At 30.1% G+C, this 21830-nt stretch overlaps 1 protein-coding gene across 1 annotated transcript; it reads right to left on the bottom strand.

Annotated features, from left to right (window-relative positions):
- Positions 1-8240: 8240 nt before the first annotated feature.
- Positions 8241-13273, bottom strand: LOC107441106 (protein dawdle). Its single transcript, XM_016054258.4, has 2 exons — positions 12805-13273; positions 8241-10720 (listed from the first exon to the last, which is right to left on the bottom strand). The coding sequence occupies exons 1-2, from the start codon at positions 13163-13165 to the stop codon at positions 10020-10022; spliced, it is 1062 nt and encodes a 353-aa protein (XP_015909744.1). The 5' UTR covers positions 13166-13273; the 3' UTR covers positions 8241-10019.
- Between the last annotated feature and the right edge of the window lie 8557 nt (positions 13274-21830).

Genomic DNA, 21830 nt, shown 5'->3' with positions numbered 1-21830 from the left:
GAATCAGCATTCTAATTTGGCACAACATGCTAGCTGTCATTAAACAAATTTTAATTTATTTAATGACATTATTTACAAAATTTAAAATTCAAGACTTCTTTTAATTTTAGATAAGTGTAATTATGATCAGGGTTTGGTTATAAATTGAGTTAAATCAATAAGTTGTTACCTTGAAAGTTTTTTATACAAAATGTGAATGTTGAATTTGTTTCTTCAGTATTGGGTAGTAACAATTTCAACTTTTCTAATTCTTCTGAACATGTTTTACAATTTAGCCTCACTTTCAGTAGCTTCCATTTTTCTGAGGAAAATTATATTTCAAGCCAAAAGTATACTGCTTGTAAGTTTTAAGAACAGTTACAGCCATTTTATAAATTTTAGTTTTATAATTATTATTTAATTTACACTTTCTAGGAAACTTAACTGACGTTTTTCTTGTTTTGGTGTGTTTGCTAAAAAATTTTCCTTAACTATTCTTTAAAATAAATAAAGAGATATGATGCTTTTAACATGATAAAAAACTTTTTAGTAATTGAATACGGAATTAATTATGGTACAACTTGTAATTGTTTTAAAATTTTTGGGTTAGGCTAAATACTTGCCAAGTCTCCTGTTTTTTACCGAAGACTCCTGTATTTTACAATTATCTCCTGTTTACCTGTATATTCCCAAATTTCTCTGTATTTGTTGAAGAAATTTAAAAAAATTAGTGAAAAAATATCCACTGATGGCGAAAATACTTCTCTTATGACTGGTCGATAAAAATTCCGCATCCGACTTGCACCGACCACAGGGCTGACGTGAAATATCCTCAGCGCTAGACTGATCACAGGTTTGAGTCCCCTCGTCATCAGACTTACCGTGGGACGTTTTCCTCTCCATGTAACTTAAGTGCCGATTATTTTCATTAAAAAGTCTTCCACAAGAGCAAATTTCTCCCAATACTTGATCCAGGAGTTCCCTTGTCTTCTGGATTGAGTTCAAAATTACAGGGCTACGAAATTAAACATCAGGAGTCGTAAACCCAAAACTGGATCAGTTAGTAAAATCTCCGTTATTTTATTTCTCCAATGTTGGTAGGTATGTATATAGACAGGTGAAGTTTGATAACCTTTATCTGTTATCTTAAATTTTCTGAGAGGAAGAAGTTCAAAAAAAGGAGGAAACTTGCATAGCGTTTCTCAGAAGTGCTTAAAGATGTTAACTTCAAAAACCCTTAAAGGTGCTTACTTTCATTCAGTATTTGATATATTAGGGCTGATTGTGCTCCGGAAAAAATCCTGATTTCCGGATTTTTCGCTAACAGTGATCCGGAAGTTTCCGGGGATCGAAAGTCCAGACGTTTCAAAAAATCATTGATCACTTAAGTTTCCGGAAATCAAATTTTTAAAGGTGGAACTTAAAAACACAGTTTATTTAATTTGTATGTAAGGGAGAGCCACAGAGATAATTTATAAGCTTATATTCATGATTAATATTCATTTTTTATCACTAAATAGTTGTTATAATCATTAACTCAAAAAAAAAGGCATATTTGTAAATTTTAATTACTTCTCCAGGTTATCATAGGTATGTGTAAATGGTATAAGTATGAGTAAAATTTTAAATATATTTTTAGTAAACTAAGAAATATTGAGAAAAAGGAAAAAAAAAAAAAAAACCTTGTTTAAATATTTTTCAATTTAAACTGTTTCTTTTTTTTTTTCTTCAAATTCAGGAAATTTTCCGGAATTTTGACTTGGACTCACAATCACCCCTGGTATATTAAAAAATAAATAAAAAATGCTTAATTTTCTTTTTCCTAAAGGAGATTTTTTTTCTTTGCTATGATGATTGTCACCATGAGTCACGCAAAAAGTGTGGTTTTCACAACGGTGTCATTCAACAACAACCCTTTCCGTCATTATGCATGTTGGATGTTTTACGGGTTAGCAAGCATGTAAGCTAAATCGGATTCTTTGAAAAGATTCCAGCACAAACGCGTGCTGCTCTCTGCATTTTACAAGAAATTTCCGATTTCAGAGTTCATCTCATGCTCTTTGAAATCTAACCGAAATAATTACGAATTTTGGGCAATCACGGGGATTAACCATTACCAAATATTTTTCCTATTAGCAAATTAAAATTTTGTTTTCTCTTCCTGATAATTTCTTCACTGGTGAAACGATATTGTTTACGTCACTCGAAACCCCTTGACGTTCTAGCACTGTTTTATTTTTAGATCAGTACGACATTCTTTGAGCATGATTTGGGGGTTGTTCAGTAATTAAATTTATTCATATGGGTACAGAGCAATCGACAATTGCAGAACTTCATCGCTTTAAAAAATTTATCTCCCTTTCATTCATTTGATATAATAAGGATAAGATTTAATTACTATTTTATAATCGCAGAAATTTGCTAGTCCACTAATTGTATAAAATATTTTGGACTTTTTATTGTAGTCTTATATCATTGGATTATCATTAGTCTTATATCATAGGATTATCATTAGTCTTATATCATTGGATTTTTTTTATAACCGCCGTTGAACGGCGGACCCAAATTTTGGGTTTACGACTACTAATGGTCGTAACTACGTAGCCTTCTAATTTTGAACAAAATCCAGGAGACAATGGAACTCCGAGATCAAGTATTTGAAGAAATTTTGCCTTCGTGGAGGACGTTTTGATAGAACTAACCCGCATTTGCGTTACATGTAGAGGAAGACCACAGGAACCTCCCACGGTTAGCCTGACGGCACAGGGACTCTAACCCATGATCCGTCTACCACTGAGGATATTTCCCGTCAGCACTGTGGTCTGTGCAAGCCGGATGCGGAATTCGTATCGACCTGGGATTCGAACCCCGGTTCACCTCATTAGAAGGCGAAAGCTCTATCCCTTGAGCCATCTCGGCTCTGCATTTGTTATTTAAATGTTCTGTACTATTGAGTTATTTTATGGAGAAATTCTATATTTTTTAGAGGCAAGATTTTATAAAAGTATGAATTGAGGGGCCTTTAACTTATTTAATACTGGGTGTTGAATAGATTTAAAATTATGCTTAAAATGTTTTTATGCTGGCTGAAACTCTAAAGCAGAGTTTGTTGCCGAAAACAAATTTTTATTTGTCATGATTATGTAAACAATTTGCAATTAGTTTAGTTTTATGTATGAAGAAAATGCATAAAATTAACATGAAGAATCATGTTAATTACAGTTAGAACTTTTAATAATAGAAAGAAAATCTTTTTATTTGCTCACAATTTTCTTATAGTGCTTAAAAATGTTCTTGAAGTGGTTAAAATGTACTAATTTCTTGTTGAAAAAATTGGTTATGCACCTTGATTTAGACAAGTGACGTCTAATATTAATTAGGCATAATTAATGTTAGATTATAAAAATTAACAATATGTAATTACATTATATTGTAATAATAATCATAATTAACACCATTCTTATAAACACAAAATTAACATTATGTTAATGCGAAATTTCTAAAATTAATAACCTCGCAAACTACCAAATCAAGTACATTATGTACAGTCGAAGTTCTGATGTACTTCTAACAAAAAATACTTAAATTATCATAATGAGTTCATGTTTTATTTTAATGATTGCACCAGTATTATAAAGGGTGATGTTCACTTTAACTATATAATTGCCTAAACAGCAGAAACTTTAAACCGGTGAAATTAAATAAAAAATGAACTCTGATATTGATTATGCTAATTTTGATTGAAATCAAGATATTCTGTTCTTCTCAGAAATTCTTATCCTAATATATTGCTGAAATTGCTTTTAATTTTTTAAAAACTTTATCAAAAGAAGTTAGTTGCAGATATATTTATTTCTCACTCTTGTTTCTATTTGATTAAGGCTATTTATAGAGCTGTCATTTTTAATTGAAGGATTTATTGTGAAAAATGTTAAGCCTCATATTCGAATTTCGTTTTTTAAATATTCATGAGGTAAAACTTTCTCATTTCTAAATAGTTACATACTATTAAAAATTAACTTTATTTTTATCATTTAGAAATAATCTTTATACACGTGAGCTTTTTGTAAGAACTTTGAAGCAAATATACCTGATTTTAATTTTCAAATCACATTGATTCATGGTGATGGTATAATTGACGTATGCAACTTAATTCTCTAATAGTTCTTAATTAAGCAACGTTTTGTTTCGAAATGTTTTAAAGGACAGGCGGCTATTTGATAGTCTCGTAGGTTTTAGTCACTGATGTTGTTAAAAAAAAAAATGAATGAGATAAACATTGTCACTACTATAATATCTGCAGATTTAATAGGGTAATCTGAAGTGCGGAATTTAGGGTTTTCCGCAATTAACCTAGGTGACCTGTGCGTTAACGGTTTCCGAATTGTTAAAGTTTAAAAGTTAGTGTCTTTCACTCTATCGACAAATTTACTGATGTTTTGATTGTATTTAGTGACTTGATTCTTTAGATATTGATTTCTATATGACATCATTTTTTTTAATGGTAACAATATTTTAAACCGTTTGATTCTTTGTATTATATGTACTATTTAAAGTGGTTCATTATTGATTCTATCAACTTAAGTGTCGCTTGTTTGACTGTAGTAACTTGATCTTTTTGATATTGAAAATGAATAAATAAGCGTTATGTTAATTTGAATGTACAAAAAAAAAAAAAAAAAAAAAAACGTTGCTGTTGCTCCATCAAAGATCTTGTTTTCACTTTAACGAGAGCCTAGCAGGTAAAGTGCAGATTATCTCGGTAGTCTGCAGACTACATAAGAAATTTTAGAAATGGATTGCAGACTACCTAAGTCACGGTGCGCCTTAACCAAAGTTAAATAAAATGCTCTTACACCTAGAAAATTAGAAGAGATTCTGAATTTACAATGTTCCTAGATAATAAAAATCGAAAAATTAAAATAATCTGTGGAGAGATTTTTAAAAAAATCCACTTTGAACATTTTTGCTCATGAAGTACGATATTTCAAAAATGTTAGCATCATTTTATACTTATAAATAAAATAAAATATAATATATTTGTATTAAATATTCATAATAACCGTTTATAATAAATTTTATAATTATTAGAAGTTTTTTAATTGTTAATTATAGTCGATGAACCACTATTTAAAAAACAAGAATAATAAAAACTTAAATCGACTTCAGCGACACAAGCACTGTGACTTTAAAAATGGCAGTTTCCATTCGTGTGTGTACACGAAGTAGAAAAGCAATTGAACCAGGATAAAAATCAAAGCTTAATATCACAGCTCATTCTGTCGACGATTATTTTGATTTTAAGGAATTTCCTTTCGTTTCTATAAAAGGCAATGAAGTCTTGGATGCTCCTGCGCCTGGAGTTAACTGCAAAGATGTTCCTGCTTTTGTTCAGTATGTGAAAAATAAACGAGATGTCGAGATGTACTGGATGTTCACTTAAAAATGGGTATTGACGGAGGAGGTGGATTTTTAAAAATATGTCTTTCTGTACAATCAAATGAGTTGGGCTTCGAGTGCAGCGGTAAGCGTGCTAAGTATGATGAGGGGATAGCTGCAAGAAAATTTAGGGATTCTGGAGTTAAACGACTATTCATTCTAGCAGCCGTTCCGAGTGCACAAGAAACTTATAAGAATGTAGATCAACTCGTTTCAACGTTGAATATAAGTCCTTTCTACGGCACAATTGCAACCGATTTGAAGTTAGCGAATATCTTAGCTGGTATAATGTCGCACAACAGCGCGTACCCATGCACTTATTGCTATGCCAAGAAAGATGAGCTAAGCAGCTGTGGCGAATTGAGATCCCCCGAAAATGTTTCATCGTATTATACAAGTTGACTGACTGAAGGAAAAGGTTCAAAAATCAAAGCGAAAGATTATTTCAATTGCATTCATCCACCGCTAATTGCAACTGTTGGAGGCAAAACATTCCTAGACATTATTCCACCTCCAGAATTGCACCTTATGCTTGGTGTTGTTAACACTGTTTTCACGCATATGTTGAAAGAGTGTAAAAATGAATCTCTGACATGGACAAAAGCTTGTCACGTTCAGCGTGAAATCAGACGAGGATGTTCTGGGTTTAAGGGAAATGCATGCAAAACACTTTTGAATAAAAAAGAACTTCTGCGCCAGTTTAAAAATCTAGAAATACTGAAGTATGTTAAAGTATTTGACGACTTCAAAAAAGTGGTTTCTGCATGCTTCGGAAATAATCTTGACCAAAATTACAAAGCATGTATAGAAGCTTTCAAAAAGAGCTACATGGACTTAGGTGTCGGCGTTACACCAAAGGTTCATGCAGTTTTTTTTCACATTGAACAGTTCTGTGACAAAAACGGTAAAGGATTAGCATTTTTTGGGGAGCAGGCGATGGAGTCCGTACATTTTGATTTCTTAAAGTCTTCCTGGGAAATGAATAAGGTTGCTGCAAATCATCCGGATTATCCTAAACACCTTTCGAGCGCTGTTTGTAGATATAATGCTTCATATGTTTAAATTGATGCAATTATAATTAAACTATGTTACATTTTCATATTTTATCAACAGTAAAATGCTTAAATAATAAAAGTTTAATTACAACTGAAAAATCATTATTATATCATTTTTTTCCTTTCTATTGATATAAAACAACGCCAGATTCTCCAAAATATCATACTTCGTGCGCAAAAATGTTCAAAGTGGATTTTTTTAAAAATCTCTCCACAGATTATTTTGATCTTTTGATTTTTATTATCAGTTAACATTGTAAATTCAGAATCTCTTCTAATTTTCCAGGTGTAAGGGCATTTTATTTAACTTTGGTTAAGGCGCACCGTGAAGTAGTTTTAGAAATGGATAACTTTTTTTGGCACTTTAACGGATTACCCTAGTTAATCTCCACGTTAGTTACACAAGCTGTAGAATAATAAATTTTTATATTTTAGCGGTAATATGCATATTCTATACAGGCAAAATACAGATTTGAGTCAAATGTTTGATACTTTTACCGGCAAAAATTCTTTTATTCATATTAAGTTTCGTTCGTTATAGTTAATCTTATTTTATAACCGTCGTTGAAAAGCCAACCCAAGTTTGAGTTTATGACTATCGATGTTCAACCCAACCCAGAAGGCAAAGTAACTCCTAGATCAAAAATTTGGAGAAACTATCCTGCATGGAGAATTTTTGATGGATTTAAACAGCATTTGCATTACACGAAAAAAAAAAAAAACACTTAAACCTCCCACAATTAGCCTGACGGCAAAGAGATTCTAACTCATGATTCTTCTACCACTGAGGATATTTCATGTTAGCAATGTGTTTGGCACGAGACGGGAGCAGAATTCGTATCATTCAGCCACAGCCGGGTTTCAAATCTGGATCACCTTATTGGAAGCGAACGCTCTATTCCCTGAGCCACAACGACTCATGCTTAATTAATTAATATTTCTCGAGAAACTTTATAAGTACTATTTCATTTATTTATTTTCTCTTTTTTTCCAACTTAAAATTTATTTAAGCTCTTTGTCGCCTACAGCTATCTTTAGGTTAAAAGAGCTCACAAAAATTTAAAATTATGTATATTTTTCATTATTTGGGCTTTGATTCGAATTGTCGATTTTTAATGTAATATATTCATTCCTAGGGCTAAAAAAAAGTATAAAAGAAGAAATATAAGAAAGATGATATAGACAAGGAAAACTGAAAGCATTTATTGTTAATTCAGCAATCGATGATAAATAGCTTTACTGATTACAATATTAATTATACATAAGACACACAACAAAGCTATGTAATTTTATACAGTTTAAAACAAGCATTAACTATCACTTTCAATTATATATTTTGCAAATGAAAATTTTCTCACATAAATACCATATAATACTGATTTAACCCCATGTTCTCCTACTTTTAAAAATATGTTCTTTAAGATGAAATACATTTAAAATTTATTATTTAATTATTTTAACTTCTCCCGCACTAAGTGCTTACACGTTATATGTTAATGTTAAAATTTTCCTAATGAAATATTATAATAAATGATAATAATAAAAAATATAAATGTTGTTAATTTAATATCCTTCACAACAATTTGAAAAAAAATCTTCTTAAATTTTAGGTATGTTAATATTTTCATTAAAAAAAATTATGTTGAGCATTATTATGTTAAATGCTAAATTTTTAATGACATGAATTTATTAATACTTTTTATTAGTTAAGGAATTTTTTCAAATCAAAACACTATTATCCTATAATAATTAAATATTACACACACTGTTGGGGTCTAAAAATGTAAGAAATAAAGTCTGAATGCAATATAAAGAAATTACATAAATAAAGATGAAATACAAATGACAAATCATAACACACACATGTATAATGCGATAGGTAATCCTAAATTGTTTCTGTTAGATTACTAACTAGTTTTTGCACACTAAGTAGAGACGCTATTTTTTTGCATATCAATGAATAGTTCCAATAAACTGGATGAATAATTTTACAGAAAATAAAATTTTTATCTTTATGTTGTTTCAACAAGTTTAGTTTTAGTATGAATATTTCTTTATTATTATAAATTATTTGCAATGATGTACAATATTCAACTTCACATGTAAAAAATATGAAATAATTTTTAAGTTATATACTCCAATTTTTTAATTTTATAGAGAAAAAAGTATATGATTTAAACTATGCAAAATTATGAAACCAAAGTGTCTTAAAGTATAAAATCAAACAAATAATATGTGAAAGGCTTGCGGCCCTTCACTTACTATTAATTTATATTATTATTGTTATCAGAATAATATGAACATTTGTTTATGTAACAATAAACCACATTCTAACTTATTTTAAAGTTTCTGGCCGTTAAAAGAAGAAAAAAATTCAAATAAATAATTACATTTTCTTGTCCTTTGCAATGAAAGTTTAGTTTAAAATTGCATTTATAAGGTTTATTTTGCTTATCTTAAAGCAATTTTAGAGCAATCATGTTTTAAATTTGGTCTATCATATATATAAAGTCTATATTTTTCGAAAAATTTTTTTTTTGTTAAATTGTTTTAATTTTTTTTAAAGAAAACTCCAGTTGGTTTACTCATTTAAATAACAACAATACTTAAACTTTATGAACCACATTGAGACAGGCCTATGAAATACAAATAGCTAAATATGTACACCATCTTGAGAATAACCTATGAATAACAAATAGCTAAATATATACACCATCTTGAGAAATATATATGAAATACAAATAGTTAAACAGACAATATCACAGTCATAAATAGATTCTTTGAAGAGCGGTGGGTTGAAATATCTTATATTTCAATTCTTCATGGAATTCGAATTTCATCTTTGAAAAAAATATCGTTTGCTACTGATTTTGAAAGATATCGTTTGATAGAATTCAAAACCAAATTAGTAATACCGTTATTATAGTGTTTCATGACCAATTATCTTTATTTTATTGTACTTATTAAGATTCTTTCCAGTTTTATCTAATATCCTCCTGAGATAAATGATAATTTTCTTAAAGATATACTCAAAAATTAGTATTGCATTTAGAGATCGGGACAATAGGCCATTTTGGTTTATTGTCGCGTACATAATTAAAAAGTAACCATTGTGAATATTCCTTTTGTAAGCAAATTTGATCTTATAATGCACAAATAATGTGTAAAATTTTAAGATTAGTTGCATAATAATTTGATTATATAAATGAAAAATAAGACAAAAAATGCTTAATAATTTGTTAAAACTGAAATTAAATAATTAAAAAAAAAAAGAAAATATTGCATTTAAAATTAAAATAAACTTATTTTAAAGAGTGTTTTTCTTATTTTAAAGAAAAATTTGATTCTTTTCTGACTATAATTGACTAAACAAAGTAGTTCTGGGAAAAATGAAACTAATGTTCTTTTCCTTTAAAAACTGCAATTATTATTTTAAATTAGTATAAAGTAACAGAAGGATAATGATTTATTACAATAATTCGAAAAATCGATGGTTTTTGTCATTAAATCTTACTGATCATGGAAATAATACTGATAATAAGAGCATTAGCGACAAGCACAATGTGTTACAGTCATATTAGGTAGATTAGTAATAATTTTTATCCCTGATTCAGCGATATAGATAATGGGCAATGCTTTAAACTCTTTTGGACTACAGTGGATGCTATTTTTAATTTCATCAGGTATTTTTATCTTGCCTTTGGACAGCAGGGTGATCATGATCGAAGAATGGTTGTTTTCCGCCATGTCCATTCGATTTTCACACGATCCTTTGCAAATGTTTGCTTTATATCCACTTGGCTCAATAATCCAGCTATCCCATCCAATGTCTTTGAAGGATATGTGGTAATCTTTCAAGCAGCAATGTGTTGCTCCGTCTTCGCAGAGATTTGGCGATCGTTTGTTTCGTTGTGGCGTTTTGCTATTTTTTACTATTAAAACAGGATTTTTGTCTTTTCCTGTCTCTATTGGAAGAGCTAGTGCTGAAACTTCAAGGTCTAGAACGTCCGAATTTAAAAGTACTGTAGCATCTAATCTTATCCATTTTGCCAATTTTGATAAATCGGTGACTTTAAATTTCTCTCTGATTGTTGAATCCTTATTTAATTGGCTTATCGTAAATTGTCGGATGCCTTCTCTTTTGTACAGCCATATTTCAGCCGTTTTACCAACAATTTTCACGCCTTTCAAATCTATTTGGAATCTGATGCAACGGACAACGTTTTGGTCAAAGCACGTGTTTGGAACTGGAATCAAAAAATGAAAAAAAGTTTGTTAGAAGCTTGTAAATTGAGAGAAAAGTACGTCGTCGTTTAAATGAAAATACCAGCGAACCTTTTTTTCGGGAGAGGGTAAACTGATATTTTAATTCATTAAATATTCTACTGAAAATAAAATAAGAAATCCTCAGATTTAAGAACTTTATTTCTGATGTGCGCAAATAAAATCATGAATAATAGTATCTATTTTCTAAGAGGTGTTTAAGGTTTCCTTAATCATGAAAAAAAGTGTAAAAGCCAGTTTAATATTTAAACGACGATGGAAATATTTTGCAAATTATTTAACACTAGGTTGCCAAAAGGAAGTCATTCTGACTGCTTTTTAACTGCTTTTTCATTTGCAAAAAATACACAAATAATAATGCATAAATTAATATTTTCTTTTCAAGTGAAGTAAATTTTTTATTGTTAATATTTATTAATAATTTGTTATAAACTGTAAATAATATAAAAAATATTAAAAATTAATTTTAAACAAATTTCTTTACACATTAGTTATTCTTTCACAATGCAGTCATTTTGACTGCTTTTGGGCAATAGAGGTATTTCAGTCTTTCTAGTGTTAAAGACCAAAAAGTGACAAAACACATTTTCGATGCTTTTATAATTACTCAGTTTTTCCAGAAATGCGCTAAAATTTTTTAATTTAACTGCGAATCAAGAAGTTTTCACCTGGGTTTCGTAAAATTTAGAAGATTTTCAGTAGAGCGTCGATTTTCAGAACGCTGATTTACCGGATTGTCTAATTGTCCGGATCGTTCAAGGACTGTGTTTTCCCCACCTTCTTCTTCTTTTATTTATTTATTTTCCTTTTTTAATATCAGAAAGGGGAGGAAAAACGGCTTCTTTTGTCCCAAGTTTCAAGATGGGTCGAATGTAGTTCCTTATAAAATTTTTAAAAAAATAAAGCTTTTAAACGCGCCATTTGTAATATGCTACAATAGGCACTACCACAATTGCCAAACCTAAGTTACTTAAAAACATTCTCATAGCCGTTTCTTAAAGTTTTCCAATTATCCGGATAGGGTTAGGTCCCGATTGGTCCGGATGATCGGTGCTCTAATAATTTCGTTATAATTCAAGTGATCCATGAAATTACATATTATTTGATTAATCAAGTTAATAGTAAGTATTTATTATTACAAATTTATTGTAGTAGTAGCTTAAGTTCTTCCAAAAATAATTTAATTAATATTATGGAGACTAGGACAGTATGAAGACCGAGTAAGAAAATGATACGGTAATGCTACCGCTGCATGGCACATCGGCCAGAATGTCCTAAATGAATATGATATATTTGATTATTATGAATTGTATAACTGCATTCTTAAATTAATAAACTATCCTATAAATACCATTCAGAAATAAAAAAATTTGTATTTCAACACCTCAGTTAAAATTTTGGATATTTTAAAAGCTTAATTATTTCAATCATTTTACAACTAACCCTTTGACGCATAAATTTTATAAAGCATATTTTGCATGCTTTTTTCATTCTTTTGTATTAGGTCAAACTAAATGAAAAATATTATATTTTGCATTTTAAAATAATCATGGGTTTGAAATACAGCAGGAAATAACGGCGCTTTTTTTCTGTGTAAAAACTCAAATCTTTTTCGGCACATTTACAAACAATAATTTTTTAAATTTGTACTTATTTAAGTCTATGAGAAACAGTTATTTATCATTGAAATTTATTGACTTTGCAGAAATCAATTGTTGATAAATATTTGAATATTGATGAAAAAAAAATTGAAACTACTTCTTTTGTATTTTATATTTCAGCACAAATATAATTCCGATAATCTCACATATTTTTAAGTAACTATTAGACTGTTTTTTATTACTTAAAATATATTTTTGCTTGCAACTAGGATAAAGCTATATATATATATAAACTACAAAAAAGACAAAATGAAACGAGAGAAAAGCGAAGAAATTAAGAAAATTAATGTATGTAGGCAAGGAACATCGGCATCCCATTTGCGTCAAAGGATTAAAAAAATGAAATTAAAATTTTAAAACAAATTCAGATGAAAGTTTTAACTCACCAAGTTCTGATAAGAAGAACTCACTCATCCCATTTTCACTGGTTTTAGATGCAGTCTTGCTTTTGATAAAACCAGACCACGAATTATTTTGTGGAATAAAATGCAGAAGTGGAGGAATGGGTTGAAAAGTTCTCGGTGGTTCTGTCATATTGAGACCTTTCAAAATTCGTGTTTTTACTTTCTCGACAACGGTATTATCGACAGAATTTTCTTCCAAAAACAGCTCTTCTTGCTTACTCATGTAAAACAAGTCCCTGATTTCATTTTCATCAGGTTCTATTGTTCGAGGGGCAAACGGAGACATATTCACGCTTCCAAAAATAAACACGAAAGAAACAATCAGGATCTTGAAAGCCATCATCTCCGTTCGATTTTAGAATCCGATGAAATGGAATATTAAAGAAGTGTAAATTGCGGAGTATATTTAGCGATAATTTAAGTAGTTTGATTAGATCTAAGATCTTTCCTTGATGAGGTATTGATTTACGCTTTTATATAGATCCTCGTCATTTGCTTTGAGATCTTATCAGCAGCTTGATGAAATAATTTTGACACAAATTGCTTCTCTTAACACTTTCTCCCATGTATAACATTACAGTCATCAAGTTAAACGCCCTCACGTGTACTGATTGAAAGGTGACAATTCCTCTTTGAGAAATCAAACACTTTCTTTGTATCCTTATTTACGATTTTTTTTGTAGAATTCTCTAAAAATATGCATTTTACATATTTTATTTACATTTGTTTGTGTAAATAAACGTCTGCTGCATTGAATTGTTTATGAAATATCCTGTTCTGTTATTGTTATGTCGTCTGTGGCGACAGATTCCGGCTGGATGGGTAAAAGATAGTTACGTCGAATGCAGCACTAAACGTGTGCTTACTATTGTTGGGTAAAGCCTAGTCACGCGTAAGAGACCTCGTGTTTGGTAAGAAAAACAATTCGCTCACAAGTGTAATCACTTTCTCTGAAAATTTTTTTTGCTGCATTGACTTTTTAAGACACAAGTTTAGCAGTTTTGAGAAAACTCACGTTTTTTAAATGTTAACAATCCTTTATTTTTTAAAAAAATATTTACAATATCGTTGTTTGATTTTTTTATATATTTATCTTTATTCTTTTGCAAAATATTACAAGATTTTTTTCTCTCTTTAAACGGGAATTAAATTTCAAATGGAAGGATTATTTCCAATTTTCAAAATTGACTTAAGTTATGGTTATAAAATTTCATTTTAATTTTCATTTAATAAATTTAATTGCTAAACAAGCGTATCAAAATTAATTGAAAATTCGACAGTGTTTTGAATTAAAACATTTAAATTTGAACAATCTGCATTTATTGGACTTTCCTAATGTTTTGAAATGTATAATGATTCCAATTGTGTTTTAATTTTGAGGAAAGACTTCTTCGTTCAATTTACTCACAAGTTTAATCACTTTCTGTGAATTATTATTACTATTATTATTATTTTTGCTGTTGCTACATTGACTTTTTAAGACACAAGTTTAGCAGTTTTGGGAAAACTCCTGTTTTTAAAATCTCAACAATTCTTTACTTTTTTAAAAAGAATTTTGACAAAATCTTTGTTTGATTTTCTTTATAGGCTTATCTTCAATCTTTCCCGAAATACTACGAAACTGTTTTTCTCTCTTTAAGCGAGAATTAAATTTCCTATGGAAGAATTATTTTCAATTTTTCCAATCGACTCAAGTTATGGTTATGAAATTTCATTTTGATTTTCATTTAACAATTTTAATTGCTAAACATACATATCAAAATTAATTAGAAATTCGACAGTATTTTTAAATAAAACATTTGAATTTAAGCACGATGCATTTATGGACTTACCTAATATTTTTAAAAGTATTATGCTTTCCAAACTGTTTTAATTTTTCGAAAAGTCTTCTTTGTGGGGTTTAGTGAAAAGGAATAAAATATTTTTTTTAATTGGAATAAATCTTTTGTTTCTGTATCGCACTTAAAATTTTGAAATTTTAGTGAAAAATTACGCTTTTTTCTCCGCGAAAGAGAAATTTTTGGATATTGCTTGAAAAATTTAACACATTTTATAAGATAAAAAAGAATAAATTCCTATTTCACTGCCACTTGTATAATGCTACTAGTTAGCAGCTATGGATCTAGAAATAAATTAAGATCGCTACCTTTCTTAATTTTATGGTTATAAGCATTAGACGTATTTCGTAATCATATAGCTGCCGATTATTAAGTTCTTAGGGACGAATAGTGTAACAACGTTAGCGCAGACAAATTAATGAATTTTTATGCAATTTTTTGTTGATGTTGCGTAAACGCAAATCTTTCCAACGATTTCATGTATATTTTTTGAAAATAAATGTAAGAAATTCGAAATTAAACAACTTTTGTAGATGTTGCGTAAACGCAAATCTTTCCAACGATTTCATGTATATATTTGAAAATAAATGTAAGAAATTCAAAATTAAACAACTTTTGTTGATGTTGCGTAAACGCAAATCTTTCCAGCGATTTCATGTATATATTTTTTGAAAATAAATGTAAGAAATTTGAAATTAAACAACTTTTGTTGATGTTGCGTAAACGTAAATCTTTCCAACGATTTCATGTATATTTTTTGAAAATAAATGTAAGAAATTCGAAATTAAACAACTTTTGCAGATGTTGCGTAAACGGAAATCTTTCCAACGATTTCATGTATATTTTTTGAAAATAAATGTAAGAAATTCGAAATTAAACAACTTTTGCAGATGTTGCGTAAACGCAAATCTTTCCAACAATTTCATGCATATTTTTTGAAAATAAATGTAAGAAATTCGAAATTAAACAACTTTTTTTGATGTTGCGTAAACGTAAATCTTTCCAACGATTTTATGTATATTTTTTGAAAATAAATATAAGAAATTCGAAATTAAACTAAATTTACAATTCATAGTGTTGGCTAACCCTTCAGTTCTCAGAAATACAGATCAAAGTATATATATTTATTCAACAAATATATTTCTGAAATTATGATTGCATTAGTTTTTAAAAAAGGCAATCATTAAATTACCAGTTTTTATTTTTTTTTTCGTAATAAAAAGTTCATTTGAAAATGTTTAAAATAATAAAGATAATTTTGTGAAGTTTAAAAGTGCTTTCAAATTATTCATATCCAGCTCACAATAATAGATATAATAAATAATTTAATAATTTCTCTCTATTTTAAAAAATCGTGAATGCTGTTGCTGTTGTTGCGGGTTTTCAATTTCAGGGTATACTTTTGGTTTGCTGTGGAGAAACTGTGAGACTTCGAAATTTGAAATCAGGAAGATATGTAGAAAAATTCACTGAGAGTACGATGAAACAAAACTGACATTCAATAAACCATTTCCAGAACTGTTAACATGAAATTAAAAAAATACCACGCATGCCGCTCATTAAGCCATGGAAATTTAAATACAGAATTGAAATTTGACGTGCTGAGAGGAATATTTTTAATTCGCGATCGCAACGATCGAGTACGCCGTCTAGCGGGAGCCTGTAAATATCAGACATTAATTTATCACGTTTTCATTTAGTTCCATCAAAATCATTGACTGAATCAGACCCCATTTTTTAGCAGCAAATAAGAAACAAAATTTCCCTAAGGAAAAGGCCTAAGAACTTGAAAAAAATCTCCAGAATATTAGTAAATCTTTCAGGAACAGAACACGCCAAACATTTGAAGAAAAATTCCTCAATAATTTTAATTTCTATTATCAACAAACTTGCAACTGATGACTTCCGATTTCGGATACTGTTACAGATGTGTGTATTAAGGTAAAATGCATTTCTTCTGTCTTCAATTCTTTACGAATTAAAGTGAAGTCAACATTGCTTTCGTCATTCCAGTGAATAAATATGAATTCAGAACATACAGAATTGTAATAGTTATAACATATTCTTCTTCGTTATAGAATAGTATATATTTTTGTATCCATATAATTCGGAAAACAGCAATAAAAAATTATCCAAGTTACTTGAAATAGTGCCATTTGTGCTGATTCTTAATTAATTTTAATCGTTTTCTTGGTAAGTATTTTTTAGTTTTGAAAGAATAAGTTCAACTAGAATTCAGCTATTCTGTTTTTAGCTACATATTCAAATTCATATCAACTAGGAGGCTTCGCCCCCTGCTCGCTGGTGCTCGCCAACCCCGGAACTGCTTTCGCAGTTCATTTCGGATGGCTTCGCAATCCGATGCTCGCTTTACTCGCTCATTGGATACGTTCTTAACGTCTAGCTTTTGTATACTTTTTCGAACACTGAAGTTCCGAAAACTTTTCACTGTAGAAAATTCTAAACCTGTACATTTCAATATTAATTTGAAATTGCAAACAGTTCACATATTTTTCTTAATCACACTATTCTAAATTTCAGTTGTTGAGAAAAGTAACTGTTGTAAGTTTTGTTTTAAAGTCTTTCCCACAAAAGGGCTAAAGCCATGTGTTGTAAAACAATATGAAATAGTAGTCTGCCACTGAACGCCGGATGTAAAGAATCGGCTTCGCTAAAGATAATTTTGTATTTTTAATTCTCTGAATGGCGCCACCCTAATATGGAATTTGTAAAATAAATGTATATATTTTAGATTGTTGATGAAGCCCATCATTTTGCGTTTTCATCAGTGTTCAGAAGCAGAACAACTATAAGTTCTTTATTTTATCACAAAAATATAAAATGTATAAAAAACAAAGAGTAAGAAAATGAGTAGAGTCATAGAAAAAGTTAAAATTATAATATAGTATTTATCAGTTAAAATAAAACTTTTTGTTTAAGTCATGGTTAACAATTCAAATTTCTCCGAAGCAATTCTAAACCTTAATTTTGCTCACTACGTGCTCTTGCGCGCCGAAGCCTATCAATTAAAACGTATTAGCGTTTTATATAACATGGATTAGCCATATGATGCTCACTACGTGCTCTTGCGCGCCGAATCCAATCAATTAAAAATGAAAACTGTTGCCAGCGCGAGAAAAGAAATATCATCGGTTTTATTGATACATACATACATACATACGTACGTATTAGCGTCTTATATAATAAGATAGATTATAAAATTTTGCTGTGTAGTATGTTATCTAAAAGTAATGAAGGGATAAACTTGAGAATAAAGTTTTTAAACAAGGAACTTATCATTTTGGAATTCTCCGGGAATTATAAATCAGGTAAGTGCACTGATTTTTACAATAAAAAATTTGCCTGTAAATATTTTTTTTTTTCATTTGATGATGGTTCTCTACAGAATGGTTTTTTGCGTCTGATTAAGAACTATAAGAATAATAAAAAAAGAAACAGTATGAAAGTTTTTATTTCAATGTAAAGAATTCTTAAAATCGTTTTTTTATCCTAAGAATTCTTTATTTTCCGTTTTTTAGTTTATAATTTTTTGATAAAAATTGTTCTCAAAATACTTTTTTTGAAAAATTAAATGGTATAACATTATGTGTTTATGTATACTTCTTGTATATTCCAATGTTTGAAGTAATATGATTCAGAGAAGTATGGAATAAAAATTCGGTACTTACGTATTAACGCCACCGCCGCTACAAATTTGGCGGTTTTTCAGTGCCGCTAATCTACACTTAAAATTTTTGCGACAATTCATAAAATAAAACACTTTATTTAAAATCAAAATAGTCAATCGGATTTCGGTGGAAAATGAGCCGATATATAGTTTAGCATAGATTCAAAACAATCATATCGTCATATGAACTATGATAAATAAGATTCCAAATGAAATAACATTTCCAAAACGTACGTTTACCAAGATAAAGTTTTATGTTGTGGGAATTGGTACATTTTCGTTTTTTCGGTAAAATATTTCCCTCCTAAAAAAGTACAATTGCATCTTGTTTTGTTTTTGGCAAATCCCAAAGACGAATTTTTGAAGCACTAAAAATGGCGACAAAAAAGAATTGTTTTTTTGTTTTTGTTTCGTCAGCATTCTTTATTTTACGTTTCTAAGTTTCTAAATAATGATTTTTATTGAAACTTGAAATTTTTTGATAAAAATTGTTGTCAAAAAACTTTTTTTACAAAATTAAATTTCATAAAATTATGAGGCTCATGTATACTTTTTGTTCATTTTAATTTTTGAAGTAATATGATTCTTAAAACTATAGAATGTAAAGTTTAAATAGGCCTTTCATGTTATATCATTAAATTTAGTAAAACTATTTCTCGGGCATTAGGTTTTAACTCTTATAAGAATATACATATTTTTTTCTGTTAATGTACAAATATTTTTCCGATGTGTTTTGGATATTCCTTCTCTAATAAAAAGAGATACCATTTTGTTTTCGTTTGCATAAGAAAGAATATTAAGCATTTTTCGTTTTTAAATTTAATTAGCCACAATAAAGAAGGAACGTTGCAATGCTACGTGCTACGTTAACGACGTCTCTAGAGTAACTGAATGACTGTTCATATAGAAATCGCAGGTATTAGTCTCATACAACAACGCCCCCTATAGTTCGTTGCGATCGCGAATTATGAGCTTACACTAGTTTTTTTTATTTCTCGAAATGCAATAAAACATCCGTTAACGACCGACTCTATCAAAACAACGACAGCCTCCGAAGAATGACCTAATGTGTATGTCAACCAACGTCATAGGATAAACATCACGGAAATGAACAGCGGCTACTCGTTGCTCTTAAGGCCTGGTTTCTTAAGGCCTGGTTTCTTAGGACAGGACGCCGTCCGCTGGAAATCAGCGCTAACCTCTGATTGGTCCATTTGTGAGTTTGATAGTATACGTCATCGAACGCTCATCTTGAACTACAATTGCCGTCCAACTCATCTGCAGTTGGATTACAACGTGACGTTAACCACAGAAGCAATGGCGGACAACATCCAACAGCACATTCAAATCAGCCAAGATTTTGATTTTGACATTATACATAGCTTCTTCATTAAACATAGCACTCTTCATTTAGCTCAGCTATAATGTGTTTTTTCTTAGACAAAGTCATTATTTGTTCTCTAAAACACTGGACGACGAAAACAAAATCTATACAAATTCAAAATAAATATTTGTTTACGTTATTAACGCATGCGCAATGAGAGATAATGTCTGCGTTGGACCGACTGCTCACGCTGAGCTAACAAAAAAGTATTTTTTTGGCGTCAGCTCTACGTCAACTTTCCGCTGACGCCCAGATAAGGCGCTAGTTCTGAGAAACCAGGCTTTGAGCTAACAAACCAGTATTTTGTTGGCGTCAGCGGGACGTTGACGTCCCGCTGACTCCCAGATAAGGCGCTTGTCCTAAGAAACCAGACCCTTAGGATACATTTTTCAACAACACAATGCTTGGCTACACACACAGCACAAGGGTGTCAATAAGAACAATACCCCCAGAATATCCCCCATCATTACTCAACCCCCAGATCTTTCACCGAACGAACATATCTGGAACTACTTAGGATGGCAATTTGAGAAGCCACCATGTTTAGTAAATTTAGCGGTGTTTTTTTCCAGCAACAGTGGAACGAGAGGCCGCTGGACATCATAAGGGACTTGTATGTCTCAATGTCCGACCATATCCACATCCTGCACAGGGCCGTAACTACGCCGCGACGGTTAAGGGGGCCCCATATGAAGAGACCACATCATGTTTTTACAAAATAAAGTACTCTAATTATATATATGTAGGAAAGAAATTGTGTTAAGATTGAGTTGATGAACATTTTCTTTTTTGCAATTGCGTACCTACTATAGCATAAAGGAAAGGGTAAAAAACTGTAAAACACCTTTTCGCGAATTATTTCCCTTTCTCAAAAGAACAAACACGCTTTGTAGAGAAGAGGAAAGGCCACAGCTGCGTGTAGTTGATTGTTAACACTTTCTGTTTATTACACTTCTGGTTAACTTTAGTTGTTTCTTCTACACTCTAGCGTCAGACCCAGTGGCGTGCCAACCAGGGGGAGGCAGAGGGCCCCTCTAAAATTTAAGTGATGGGCAAACGATCCGTTTCGCCCCTCCTGAAATTTAGACACTCACAAAAATAAAGTAAAATCCGTAATTTAAAAAAAAAATTTTTTTGAAGCTATTTTTTAAATAGAAAACTTTATATATTCCTCTAACATTTATGTGCTTTGTCTCTTCTGATATTTAGTAATTCGCCAAGACGAAGTCTAGTAAAATAGGTAATTTTAGAGAAGAAAAAAAAAGCTATTCTTCTTCAGTTTGGAAGATATACATAAAGTAGGAAACTTTATTTTGTTATGGGCGATTAATGTGTTTATTGACTTTTCGAAAAGTAAAGTAAAAGTGGAAAAAAATATTTTATTTCCAATTTTCACTCTATTTTCTTCCGAAATAGTAATGAGGGGGCGAACATAGTGTTTCACCCCTTCTGAAATTTCAAAGTGCTCAAAAATAATAAAAATTGGTAACAGAAAAAAATGTCATCTTTGAATCTATTTTCCAAACAGAAAACTTTATTTTCTTCTGAAATAAAAGTGAGAGGAGGTTGGATTTGCTTCTCATCTTCTGAAATTTAGACATTAATAGAATAAAATCAAGAAAAGCTGGAAATTTTAGAAGAAAAAAATTGTTTTGCTTCATAACTTCGACGATGTTTTCCAAAAAGAAAACTCAATTTTCTCTTAAATCATGGTAAGGGGATAGAAAACTTTATTTTCTTCTGATATAAAGTAAGGGGGGCTAAAATGTGTTTTGTATCTCCTGAAATTTAGACATTTGAAATAATAAAGTCTAGTAAAATTGTTTAAAAAAAAACACACTTTGAAGCTATTTTCCAAAAAGAAAATTTTATTTTCTTCTTAAATTAAAATGAGGGGGTGAAGAATATACTTCACCTCTTCTGAAATTCAGACATAAGGTCAAGTAAAATTTATATTTAACTCTTATTTTCGACTTTAAAGCTATTTTCCAAATCGAAAACTTTATTTTCCTCTGAAATTTAATTGAGATGGCAGATAATGTGAGCCACCCCTTCTGAAAATTTGACATTCGCTTCAATAAAGTAAAAAAAATTGAGA

This window comes from Parasteatoda tepidariorum, chromosome 4 (genome assembly GCF_982258835.1).
Source record: "Parasteatoda tepidariorum strain Cologne lab strain chromosome 4, Ptep-v5.0, whole genome shotgun sequence".
In the NCBI taxonomy this organism is placed as follows: Eukaryota; Metazoa; Arthropoda; class Arachnida; order Araneae; family Theridiidae; genus Parasteatoda; species Parasteatoda tepidariorum.
The sequence above is the reverse complement of the archived record's forward strand: the minus strand, read 5'-3'. Positions and strand labels throughout refer to the sequence as shown.